Genomic DNA, 13,613 nt, shown 5'->3' with positions numbered 1-13,613 from the left:
TATTAAAACTTTTTCTAGGCAGGACTGGAAGATGGGCTGGCAGGCAGCAGAAGGCAGAGGTGTGGAATTGCCAATCATTAGTGGCCACCGCAGTGGGGCAAGGTTCTAACTTTGGGTGGTGTTGCAGGGGTAATTGTATATACACATTTTTGTTTCCTGAAAAACTTGATCAAGATACGAAAATATATAACATTTCCCCTACCAAAGCCCAGAGAATGACCAGAAGGCTGAGCAGTGGGCAGAGGGCCCAGCCCTGCTTGCTCAGGGATGATTGAAGCTCTTGGGTGATCTTCATGTAGTTGGAACCATCACTTCTCTCCATCTTTAGAGTTTGCCTTGCAGATCTCTGTATCTCACGCTAGTAAATGATGTGTCTGCATAGCTTAAAAGAAGATTGGATGGATGGATAAACAAATTCTCCACACGTTCAATATCACTTGGAAGGGAAGGGAGGGGATTTAAATACTCACTGATCTCCACAGAGAGAGTCTTTCCATCTAGCTCCAGAACAGTCATTTACTGGCCACTGTCCTTCACAAGGCTGTGTCTGTGTCCCAGCCTCCTCAGGGCATCCTTCACATCCTTGTTCCGCAGACTGTAGATGAGGGGGTTGAGCATGGGGATGACCAGGGTGTAGAAGACAGAGACCACCTTGCCCTGCTCCATAGACTCCACAGCTCCTGGTTGCGCATACATGACAAACACAGTTCCATAAAACAAGGACACGGCAGTCATGTGGGAGCCACATGTAGAGAAGACCTTGTGCCGCCCAGATCCCGAGTGCATCCTGAGGATGGTCACTGTGATGTAGCCATAGGAAACTAGGACAGCTAACATAGTGCTCACAATGATGAATCCACAGAGGCCAAACAGAAGGAGCTCATTGAGGGCTGTGCTGGCACAGGCGACCTGGAGCAGGGGGGGCACGTCACAGAAGAAGTGGTCGATGCGGTTGGAGCTGCAGAAGGGCAGCTGGAATGTGAGGCTGGTCTGCACGATGGAGTTCAGGCAGCCTCCACAGTAGGTGCCCAGAACCAGGAGGGCACGGGCAATGGGGCACATGGTCACAGGGTACCTCAAGGGACTGCAGATGGCCAGGAAGCGGTCATAGGCCATCACTGCTAAGAGGAAAGCCTCCGTAGTAGCCAACAAGGAGAAGAAGAAAAACTGTGTGGCACAGGCCTCTAAACTGATGACCTTGGAGGAGAGGAAGATGGCCAGGGCTTTGGGGGTGATGGCAGAGGAGTAGCAGAGGTCAACAAAAGACAGATTCTTGAGGAAGAAGTACATGGGGGAGTGCAGGCGGGCATCCAGGCTGATAACCACGATCATGGTCAGGTTTCCCAGGATGGTCACCACATACAGGGCCAGGAAGACAGCAAAGAGCAGGGCCTGAGTCTCTGCACCTTCCCCAAATCCCATCAGCACAAACTCCCTCAAGGGCACCACTGAGAGGTTTCCATTTCTGTGGACTGGCATGGTCATAAATGGGGACAGCTGTAGAGAGGGCAGTGGAGGCGGAGGGAGCAGGCTTCACCCCAATGGTCACATGTCCCGTGGAGCACGAGAACCCATTGGTGACGTGCTCTCCATCCCTAAAAGGCCACTGGCTCCTCTGGCCTTCTTTCAGATGGACTCTGCAACCTGAAAGGGGGACAAGTCCTCTGATTTAACTTGGCTCATGAAGACTTGCTGAGCCCTCTCTGTGCAGGAGGCTGAGCTGTGCTCTGAGGTTCATAGGTGTCTGGAACTGGGTGACTCTTAGGTGACAATCAGCCTTTCAGCATCCCCACACTGACTCTGAGTTGCTTGCTCTCCAGGAAGGGCACTCCTTAGTGTCACCATCAGTAGAGATAGCTGGCCCTTTAGATGATTCTGCTCTCCAGGCTTCATCTTATTCATTGAATCTAGAATGTTCACGAGGACCTCCTGACCTTCTAGAACTACCTCCAGGCTGGGCTCAGAGTAGAGAGCATCCCTCTTTAGGCTGAGGCTGTGTTTCTGTGGGACTCTAACTTCACCCTTGCAACACTGACTCTAAGCCTTGACCGTAGTGGTAACCAATGTACAGTCTCTGCTTCCTTGAGGGTATGAGGGGCCCCTACCAATGTAGATGCTTGATGAGCTGAGTGAGGTGAGGGAGCAGGGCAGATCCATGTCCCAAGGAACAGCAGGATCGAGGCCCAGACATGTTTGGGACATGCTCATGGCCTCCTGTCCCACCTTTCCCACTCTGCTCCCTGTTCCAGCTCAGCCTTGGGGGTTTAAAAGATCTTACTCTTTGCTGTTGAAATCCAGACAAGACCTGCCTCTGACCACTGCTCTCTGGCCATTCGTGGTCGCTTTCTCTTCATCTTAGTGGCCACAGCACTAGGAGTACCCTATGTATGGCTGGTTATGGTCAGCACTCGTTAGGTCCCTGGGGCAGATACCAGAGCCTGCTGGTGTTAGGAGCCTGGAGAGAGAGGGATGGGATGTCTGTCCCAGCAGCCTGGGGGCTTAGGGAAGTCTCTGAGCTGGGTACATTCTGTTGTACCTACAACCGCCCTCCACAATGCACCACACACAGCGAGGACATGGTGCCTGGAGGGCCCGTCTGAGCCCACCATGCACTGGAAGCTGACATTTCCACTCTGAGCTCCAAGGTGTGCACTGAATGACTTTGTGCTCACACTCTGGACACACCCACTGGGGTCACAGTTCTGACCACACAGGTTTCCTTTGTGATCAGTGTGATGTGCACGGGGATGTCCATGTCACATCTGGTCCTTTGCTTCCTGCTGGCCCAAGGACAAGGATGCTCTCTGCAGCTTTCAGAAGATGTATCATGCCCATGGCATTAGTGGAGAGAGCAGCTGGCCATGGGTTGAGATCGCTGCTCTGCTGTGGGAGAACTGGATGACAGTGACTGTGACGGGACAATGTGCTCACCTCAGCCCTGCCCCTCCTGAGCCAGCTCCATCACTGTCTCCTGTGAGCTGGGTGGATGCAGAGCTTCTGCTCATCTGCCTGCAGAACCAGCGCCAGTGTTCAGCAGGGTGTGCCAGCTCTGAGCTGGGTCAAGGCTGAGCACTGCCAACTCTGACCTAGGTCAAGATTCAGAACAGGAGACCTTGCTGCTGATGCAAGCCCATACTCTTCCTGAAGGCTCAGCCCTGCTGCCCCTATCCACAGGGTCTCCTACACCCTGACACATCTGTATATCACACATACCAAACTTACTTTTCTAGCTGTGTCACACAGCCAGCACCTATGCTCCCGGGGTCATCCTGCTGCTGCGACTGGTCTTTTCAGAAGGTGGACATCAAGGGCTCCTGTCCCTGCTGCAGGTCAGCTATGGCTTTCTAGGCAGTGAAGTAAGGCGAGTGACAGAAGCGGCACCTGGGTCGCTGTAAGGCTCTGGCTATGCAGTTCTTGCTGTGATGGGCTCTGGCTCGTGTGAAGAGGGCTCGACTCCTCACTTTGTTTCCTCTGTTCCTGTCACTGGGCAGTGTGTGGAGGTGCCTCCACTCAGGGTCACTCTGCTAGGGAGGGTTCTCTGCACCTGGCAGGGCTGGGACTCACAGCCTCCAGTGTCCAATTAGGGAGATGCTGTCCTCTGTGGTGACTGGAAGTCCAATCCCCCTGGACTCTGCAGTTGGCAACACTGGCTCTGGCGTATCTACCTCATGGCCACCTTCTCCGGGTGGATTGACAGGAAGCCTGCATTCCTCAGGGACCTGGGGAGGGACCTTTAGGGTTGTGGCAGAGACAGCTCAGAGGAGGGACCCAGTGACCATCATTAGGATAGTTATCAGGCAGAGCTGTTTGGCCCCCAGTCACAGCCCTTCCCCTGCTGATTTAAGTTTCTTTAAGCACACAATTCCTGCTGAAAGAAATTCAAAATCAGTAAGCAGTGATCAAAATTAAAGGAAAGTGCTTTGTCCTGGAGCACAGTGAGCCCTGGCTTCCCTCAGCTGTTAGCTGTGCCCACACATGTCTGCATGTGTGTGTCCTCATGTGACCACTGTTAGCTGTGTTCACGTGCATCTGCCTGACTGTGGCCTCCTTTGGTGTCCTCCTGTGACTGGGCCACAACACTTACTAGTTCTGCATTGAATTTTCCCTGACAACGTGTTGGTGGTCACATCTTTTTGTTTCAACAGTCTGTTTTTTCCCCAGCTACATACATGTGTGTTATATGCTGAGTATATCCCCTTCATTCTCATGCTCCTCCCTGTATTTGAGCCTCTCCTTGCTGGCAGTTCTTTTTCCCAAGCAGTTTTCTGAGTGTGTGTGTGTGTGTGTGTGTGTGTGTGTGTGTGTGTGTGTGTATACACACATGTGTATACACACATATTTTTTGCATCTGTATAAAACCTAGGAGTCATGGATGAAAGAAAAATACAATATTTGTCCATCTGCAGCCGTCTTAATCCATTTACTACGACTGCTAGTTGCATCTATTTTACCTGAAGCAAAAGAAACTCCGTTCTTCTCTGTGGCCGGCAGAAGCCCTACCACGCACCTGCCACGTTTCCTTTACCCTGTTCTTCTCTTGCTGGACACCTACGTTGGTCCCATAACTCAGCTCTGCGGACAGTGTGGTAGTGAGCTCTAATGTGTAGACACCTCTGTGGTATGTTGACTTGGATTCCTTCAGTCTGGGAGTGGCACAGCTGGGCCGTATGAAAGATCCGTTGTGAGTTCTTTGGGGACCCTCCATATTGACTTCCCTAGTGGCTGGGCTAGTTTACACTCCCACCAGCATGTGTAAGGACTCCCCTTTGTCCAGACTTTCACCAGCATTTATTGTTATTTTCATGTTAATGACTGCCATGCTGACTGAGGTGAGATGGAGTCTCGATGTAGGGTTTTTTTTTTTTTTTCAAATTAATCAGCTTAATAGGTTTTATTTCCAAGACCTATAACAAGAAGAGATAAAGAATTAAAAATTTAAATGCCATGTAACTAGCCCAATAATGTCAGATATGCAATAAAATTGCACAATAGCTCTTCACACACACGTGTAAACTGATCAATACTGAGGAAAATGATGAAGTAAATGGAAGAATATGCCTTGTGAATAGACTGGATTTCACACTATTGTTCATAAACCCCATATTTTTATAGATTCTGTAAATATCCAAATAAAACATTGTCAGTGTAAGCTCTAAGTTCTATAGATTCAGTGTATTACTGATTAAACTCAGAGCAGTAAAGTCTGGGTAGAAATGTATGTCTATTCTATAGTTTGTTCAGAAATGGAAAGGGCCCAAACCAGTAAGTTTTAACCTATTTTGAAATTTTTTATTTTTTTGTTGAATTTCTGAGATTTTCATACAGTATAGTTTGATGGTATTGGATTCCCTTTCCTACCTGCACATCCCTCCTCTGCCCCACCCAACTTAATGCACTCTCACATACGTATATACACACACACCTGTAGAGTATGATTTGTGTCCCCAAATGTTCTTCAGTGTAAGTCCACCCACTGATCTCACCCAGAGTTTCATCTTTGTAAGACACAGTCTCTCCCCTCCCATCAGCCACCAAGTACCCAAAGTTCCTTAGGCTGGGTTGCGATTTCTTACCCACTTCCCCATGTCTATGCTTGGATTTTGTCTGGTTTGAGCCTGCATGGGACTTGTGCATGCTGTCACCGTTGCTGTAGTTCACGTGAGCAGCTGATTTGCACTTCTCTGATGCTAAAGCTGAACACGTTTATGTGTATCGGCCACTTAGGTTTCATCTTGTGAGAAATGTCTGTTCATTCACCTTTTGATTGGATTATTTATTTTCTTTTTTATTTTGGGGGTGCTTTTATATTCTAGGTATTGGTCCTCTGTCAGATTTATGTTTCAAATTTTTTCCAATTCTTTGGCTTTATATTCATTCAATTAATTGTTTCCTTTTTGTAAAGAAATTTTTTAATTCTATGAGGTCCCAGTATTAATTTTGGCTTTATTTCCTGGGAATCTGCAGTTTTGCTAAGAAAGTCCTTGCTGAGGCTGATATGTTAAAGTGTTCTCTACAGTCATTTCTTGATCAGTTCCTGGGTTTGATGCCTGAATTGAGTTCCTCTGTGTGGGAAGCATGGTCACTGTCATCCTTCAAGTAACAACAGGTCCAGTACAGCCCTTCCCACCTGCCCTGTGTATCAGGGCACTGTTACTGCCATTACTGTCCTATGAGCAGCACCTCTTCACGTGTGACAGTCGGCAAAGGTTGTGGTGGGGACGTTCACTGCTTCCCTGCAGAAGCATGAACAATGTCTCTGGACAGCACTTGGAGGCCTGGGTTTCCTGTCCTTCCTGGTAGATAAGCTTTTTGGTTGTCATGGTCAGGTCTGAATCTTAGTGGATCTGACTCTGTTCCTGTGTCTTGGCTGTTTGCATCTGTTTCTAAGCACTGTTTTTGTACTGAGCTGCTGGGTTCCTGGCTCCAGCCTTGAGACAGTTCTGTGCTAACCTGCTCCACCATGGCTCTTATGTTGGCTCTTCAGGCAGGGGCGGAGTCTGAGCCCACCTGGGAGCATCTCTTCTGGCATGTGCCCCCCACCTTGGGCAGTTCCCTCCGGGCTCCATCAGCACAGACACCACTGGTCTCAGGGTTACCCTCTTGTTGTGTGTCCTTTTCCATAAAAGGACACATCTTGGTCCAGGGTTTCATGTTCAAAAGCTCCTGGCAGGATGGCAAGTTTCCTTTCTTCATGGCCCATTGTAGCCAGATGGCCTGTGTGGACACCACTTTGAAATATCCAGCAGATGGAATATTAGTATTTTATTACATGTATCTGTCACAAATTGCTGCATGGAGGTGAGGTTTGGGTCTGTCCAGCTCAGCCACAGCTGTCTCATGCTGGGTTGACGCCTTCTGCTCACAAACATTACTGTGTGGCTCTTTGTCTTTATTTTTCCTTTTATCTATGATCTTCCGAGTTTATTGATGCCCCTGGGCTTTCTTGTTTTAGCTATTGCTGTTTCTCTGTCTTGGAAACCTTTCAGATTGGGTTCTGTGTAAAGCTGAAGGCTGGAGGTGAGATTTCCCAAATCATACATCTGTAATAATTATTAATTTCACAGTCTTATGCTATTCATTGTGATAAGTTGCTACATGTATTAAACATGAAATGATCAAATCAGGTATGCCAATCAAATTTTATTTGTAATCTCTTAATGGTTCAATACCTTACAAGCAATTTTAAATTCTTTTTGCTTATTAAACATGGGTCAGAGAACATAAACTCTAAAGCACAGATTTTACTTAGATTAGCTTTATCATTCACCGGAGGTGGCCTCAGACCTTGGTCAAGGTGGAGCAAGTCCATAAGCTATGGCACACTGTGGATACACGGTGTCTGTTGAGTCCATTACCTGTGGTGCGCTGTGGGTACATAGTGTTGTGTGTTGAGTCTGTTACCTGTGATGCACTGTGGGCACACGGTATTGTGTGTTGAGTCCATTAGCTGTAGTGCGCTGTGGGCACATTCTGTGGTCTGTTCTGATGTCTGACTTTCCTGTTCTGGTTTCTTCTCCAAGTCTCTGTGGGTCTGCCCTGTGTTCGTAACTTCTATAGGAACAAGTGAGTCTAACAATAAGTCACTGGGAGTTGGTTTAATTCTATGTCTACTTAACAGCATCTAGCAGCAGGTTCTCCCCTATCACTTGTACCCTTTCTAACCATAGGTTTTTAGGCCTCATCTCAGTGTCAAGGATGGGCTCCATCTTGTGAAATAGATCTTAAGTCCCAGAGCATTCATGCCACTATTGCACTAGGGAGCATATCGAGCCAGGCCAATTGCTGGAGTAGCTCTCAGGATTCACAGCTGGGCAGTTTGTGGGAGACAAGCTTGAGCCTAGGGTGATATTGTAACTGTCATGGTCACGTGGTTTCCAGGAATACAGGCTCTGTAATCTGAGACCCAGTATGCTAATGAGGCATCCTACCCTCTATTCTGTGATAGGATAAGTCTGTTATGCTAATAGGATGATGCTAATAAGGTATCCTACTTGCTGTACTGTGATAGGATGCTAAACCTGTTATGCTAATGAGGTATCCTACTTGCTGTGCTGTGATTGGACCACTATCCCTATATAAGCTTGTGCCTTCCTGCAATAAAGCAGACCTGTGTCACTGAACCTGGTCTCCTGTGTCTGAATGCAGCTCCGTTGACGCAGTCTCCTCACCAGCCCTGGGGTCCGGGACAGGGCAGAAGCAGCTACGACAGGAGGCAGCACAGGGCGAGCAAAAGAGCTGCCTCAGCACCAGGTGAGCAGAAGAGCTGCCTCAGCCCAGGGCAGGCAGAAGAGCGGCCTCAGCCCAGGGCAAGTGGAGGAGCAGCCTTGATGCCTGTGAGAACGAGAGAGTGGCACCCATGAGAATGGAGGGGTGGCCGCCGCTGGCAGTGACCACAGCAGTTGATGATTATTTTCTTTTCTGTAGCATGTACAGCACCTTCCAGCACTGTGAAAGCTGGTTAGTAGAGATGGAGCCTTGAAGTCAGTACCAGATTGATTTCTCCTTGATTGTTCTACAACTTGTATGTAGTGGCTAAGAGGCATAATGGAGTCAAGCAGTAATTTAAACTGACAGCATACCTATAGGTGAGCTCTATGTCAATGGGCATGCACTTGGCTGTGAGTAGCCTGGACATGACAAACAAGGCCCTTCTCCAGGCTGGATCCTGGTGGAAATACAAGGCAAATGCAGTTCTACCCAGAGGAAGACATTCCCTCAGGCTCTTCTTCCATCAGATCATGGGCATGAGCACCATGGCCCTGAGGAGGACCAGAGCTCCAGACATGGTACCGACATTCCTAGACTCAGGATGGGAGACAGACAAGAAGGAAATAACCCTTCACACACGTGTCTGTATCTGTGTACTTTTATGTACATACCACACACATATAAAAAATTACTAAAAATATCCCAAACTCAGGGAACTAAGCAAACTATGCTCAAGAGGGAAAAATGGCCCAAATTCCATAGACATCTCAGGTCCCCATCCAGTACTCATCTTCCAAGATTATACTTCAGCACGGCCATCCCAATCTTGCAGGAGCATCATAGAATTGAGCCAACCAATTACCAGGTCAAAGGACTTGTGAAAAATGGACATGACCTCTATCAATCCTCACCAGAGATGCTTCCTCATGCAACAGATGGTAATAACTCAGAGACTCCCACTGGCCATTGTGCAGAGAACAAGAGGCTGCAGAGTGCATATCCCTGATAGGACACCTGTGTCAAACCTCTGCCACCTAGGGCTCAGGGATCATGGTGGATGAGGGTGCAGGAAGACTGTGAGAGCCAGAGGTGGCTGACAAAAGGAAATGGAGCTTTCCAGACAGCTGGGCAGTTACTCATATGAACTCACAGCAATGGAGACAGCATCACAAGTCCCATGTAAACTCAAGTCAGACAAAAGTCCCAGAAGTCCCAGACATGGGGAAGTGGCTAAGAAGCCCCAACCCTAGCTGAGGAACTTTGGGCAACTTATGGCTACTGGGAGATGGAGAAACAGTTTTCTTTAAGGGTGTGATGCTGGGTAGGTTAACCAGGCCCCAAGGGATGGGCCCACACCAAAGGGCATTTGGGGGCACAGGTTTGTCTCAATGGAATATATAAAACAGTGTGAGTGAAATTGGATGGAGGTTATTAAGAAGGGGTGCAGATAGGAGATGAGGTCTAAACATAACCAAATATATAAAACTCAAAATTTCAATAAAAATGAAAAGATAGTGCTTTAAATAGGTTTATTTGACAAGTGTGGACAAGATGAACAAAAAGACATAGAGACAGGAGGCCCTTTCAGGAAGGGGTAAAGAGCGGCCATCACAGGGTAATGATAAGGCTCTCCATCTGGCTGGATTGCAGGCGAGGGAGCTGTACATGACAGGTACTCAGGCTTCTTTACAACTTCAGTACAAGGTAGTATGCTAGGTGGAATATATTCTTTCCATGTGTGTGTGTGTGTATGTGTGTCTGTGTGTGTGTGTGTGGGGAGAGAGAGAGAGAGAGAGAGAGAGAGAGAGAGAGTGCTTCCCTGTGCCTGTAGAGTGTCTCTGTGTCTGTGGAGCATCTCTGTCTCTGTAGAGTGTCTGTGTCCATAGTCATCTCTGTCTGTAGAGAATCTCTGTGTTTGTAGAGTGTCTCCATCTGTGGAGCATCTCTGTGTCTGTGGAGCGTCTCTGTGTCTGTGGAGCGTTTCTGTGTCTGTGGAGCATCTCTGTGTCTGTGGAGACTGTGTCTGTGGAGCGTCTCTATGTCTGTGGAGTGTCCCTGTGCCTGCAGTCATCTCGTACCTACAGAGCATCACTGTGCCTTCAGAGGCTATGCAGTTTCATGAGAAACAGTAAATCTTTCACAGAAGTCTTAGAACTAATGTACAAATTTAGCAAAGTCACAGGAGCTCAGGTAAACACACTTAAACCTGTTAAGGTTCAGATAGCCCTGCCTCCTCATCAACAGGATCCCAAGGACTTCTCATGCTCCTGAGAAAAGGGAACCTAGCTGATAAGCACCTTGGTCTTTGAAGTCAAGAGAAGCAGAGTTTTCTCCACTGTTTGGCCAACACAGCAGGCTTCCCCTTTGATCTCCAAAGAAGACAGGTTTTAACAGTCCTGCTCTCCAACTTTAAAAAAAATACATCTTCCCGCCTTCTGCAGGAAGCAGAAGCCTCCCCTTTAAAAAGACCCTAGCTCAAGACCTAGGCAGACATTTTCCCTGCCCAGAAGGGAATCTGTCCCATGTGTTCCTTTGCTAATAAACCTTATTTTGATGGAGTTTTTGCTGTGCCTCTGTGCCTCATCATCCATTCGCTCATTCTCCACCAACTTTTTACCTGTCAGATGGTGCCAAAACCCGGTTCTTACTTCAAGGGACCCACCTGGACTTCTCCAACACCACTAACTTGGCTCTCAGGTACACTTCTTTTCTCTCTCCTCCTCTCCCCAGCCCTCTGCTTTGCTCTCACCTCTTTCTGGCTCTCCTCACTGGGAACACTCTGCCTTGCCTTCTTCTTTTGATCTCCTTTCCCACTGATTTTCACCACTCCCGGACAGCACTGTGGTCTCCGTGATGGACCTGCTTTATCTGTTCCTTATCTCAGTTCCCCCACCAGCTGCTCACCACCGGCATCTCCCCCTCCCCCCCTTGCCATGGACCTGCAAGGTCTGCTGTCCTCCATCATTTTTTCCTGTCTTTATCCTCTTCCACTGCCTTTCCTCCTCACTTTACCTGGGATGATTTCTGATACCATTCAATCCAACACATACAAATGCTCTGGATCCTTCTCCTCTCTCTCCCCTCTCATACTAAAGCTTTCTGCTCCCTGCTGTGTGCCTGCCTGCCAGCCTGCCACTTGTCTGACCTCCAATGCATGCTTTAAACCTGCATGACCCCAAGACTTTTTTTTCCTTCCTGCTATTCACCCCCTCCAGGCAGCTGCCAAGATTGCCAGCTCGCCTGCCCTGGGAATATTTTTCTTTAACATTCTAATGAAATGAAGTTTCCAGCCGAGAAACGCTTTAGGGAACTCTTGCTACACATTTTGACCCAACTAACCTAAACCAGCTGGACAACCTTGCTAAACATTTAAAGAATTTCAGATGGCTTCCCCCATTGGCAAAGAAAAAATGTTTTAAAAGCCTTTTTTTCTCCTAAACTTTTTCTCAGGCAAAGGGGCTCAAACTTTGATCTTAGGCCCTCTTGGGCATCAAACAACTGGTACTCAGGTGCCTACTTTTCTAACTAGACCTAACCATTTTAAATTTCATTGTACATAAAAGGTCATAGGCACTGCTCAGGTGAGCCACATGCTTTCAGACCAACAATGCACAGATTTATATGCCCTGTTCCTTCTGCTGCCTCACGAGTTTCCTTTCTAGCTGTGTCTACAAACTAAGAGATCCTGAGAACTTGGCTTTACATTCACAGCTACAATGGTTGGTGAGAAACATGGATTTCTTTAATTTGCTTTTCTATTTGGGTCACATATACATATATATCTGAGGGTGCTTTCTTCTTCAATATCAAGCCTAATCTACTGGTACCAGGGATGCCTACAATTCTCTTACAATTTATTTCTTGTTTTTGTTTCTTGATGATGTTATAGAATAAACAATGCATTTCTAGTTCAAACTAAGGTAATAATGCCAAATCTACACAATGGGAGTTTAAATTTTAATCATTTAGAATCCCCATGACATTTTTCACAGAACAGGAAAAAGCCATCCTAAGATTCATATGGAAGCACAAAAGACCTCAGATAGCCAAAGCAACCCTGAGCACTAAGAGCAGTGTCGGGGGGATTACTACACCAGAGCTATATTACAGAGCTATATTTATAAAACAACATGTTACTGGCACAAAAATAGACTCATAGATCAATGGAACAAAATTGAAGACCCAAATATGAGTAAATGCAATTTCAGCCACCTGATATTTGACAAAGGGGCCAAGAATATTCACTGGAGGAAAGACAGCATGTTTAGCAAATGGTGCTGGCAAAACTGGATCTCCACCTGTAGAAGAATGAAACTAAACCCCTATCTTTCACCCTGCACAAAACTAAATTCCAAATGGATCAAAAACCTGAATGTAAAGCCTGAAACTCTGAAACTGTTAGAAGAAAATATTGCAAAAACCTACAAGATATAGATGTAGGAAAGGATTTTCTAAACTGGATATCAACTGCTCAGGAAACAGGACAAGAATCAACAAATGGGACCTCATTAAACTACAAAGCTTCTGTACATCAAAGGAGGCAACCAGGGAAATGAAGAGAACACCCACAAAATGGGGGAAAATCTTCACCAGTGACACGTCTGACAGAGGTGTAACATCCAGCATATATAATGAACTCAAAAAACAAAGAATCAAGGAAGTAATCCAATTAAAAGATGGGCTAAGGAGCTGAACAGAGAGTTCTCAAAAGAAGAAGTAAAGATGGCTATGAAGCATCTTAAAAGATGTTCAGCATCACTAATAATTAGGGAAATGCAAATTAAAACCACTTTAAGATTTCACCTTACCCCAGTCAGACTGGCCAAGATCAAGAGAACAAATGATACCAAATGTTGGAGAGGATGTGGGGAAAGGGGAACACTCATCCACTGCTGGTGGGGCTGCAAACTTGCTCAATCCCTATGGAAAGCAATGTGGAGAACTCTTAGAAAACTACAAATGAACCTAACATTTGGCCCAGTTATACCACTCCTTGGCATATACCCAAAGAACTCATCCTATTGCAGAGACACTTGTACATCCATGTTTGTTGCTGCTCTTTTCACAATAGCTAAGAGATGTAAGCAACCTAAGTGTCCCTCAACTGATGAGTGGATAATGAAAATGTGGTTCATTTATACGATGGAGTTTTACTCAGCAGTAAAGAAAGATGAAATCATGAAATTTGCAGGTAAATGGATGGAACTAGAAACTGTTATACTAAGTGAAGTAACACAGACTCAGAAAAAAATCGACATATGTTCTCCCTCATATGTGGATCCTAGTACCAAATCTTTATCAGTGACTATGCAAACAGACATAACTGCAGGAACCAGGACAAGGGTAAGGAAACAGTGATGTAAAGGAAAAGAAATAACCTGAAGGAGAAGAATAGTAGGTAACAG

The 13,613-nt window shown here is 46.6% G+C and overlaps 1 protein-coding gene across 1 annotated transcript; it reads right to left on the bottom strand.

The window, feature by feature from the left end:
• Window positions 1-516: 516 nt before the first annotated feature.
• LOC103730865 (olfactory receptor 12) lies at window positions 517-1,485 on the bottom strand. Its single transcript, XM_008829175.1, has one exon. It carries the CDS (start codon window positions 1,483-1,485, stop codon window positions 517-519), a length of 969 nt encoding a protein of 322 aa, XP_008827397.1.
• Window positions 1,486-13,613: the final 12,128 nt, after the last annotated feature.

The sequence above is a fragment of the Nannospalax galili genome, unplaced genomic scaffold (assembly GCF_000622305.1).
Source record: "Nannospalax galili isolate Female #2095 unplaced genomic scaffold, S.galili_v1.0 scaffold453, whole genome shotgun sequence".
Classification (NCBI taxonomy): domain Eukaryota; kingdom Metazoa; phylum Chordata; class Mammalia; order Rodentia; family Spalacidae; genus Nannospalax; species Nannospalax galili.
This window is presented reverse-complemented; position numbering and strand designations above follow the sequence as displayed.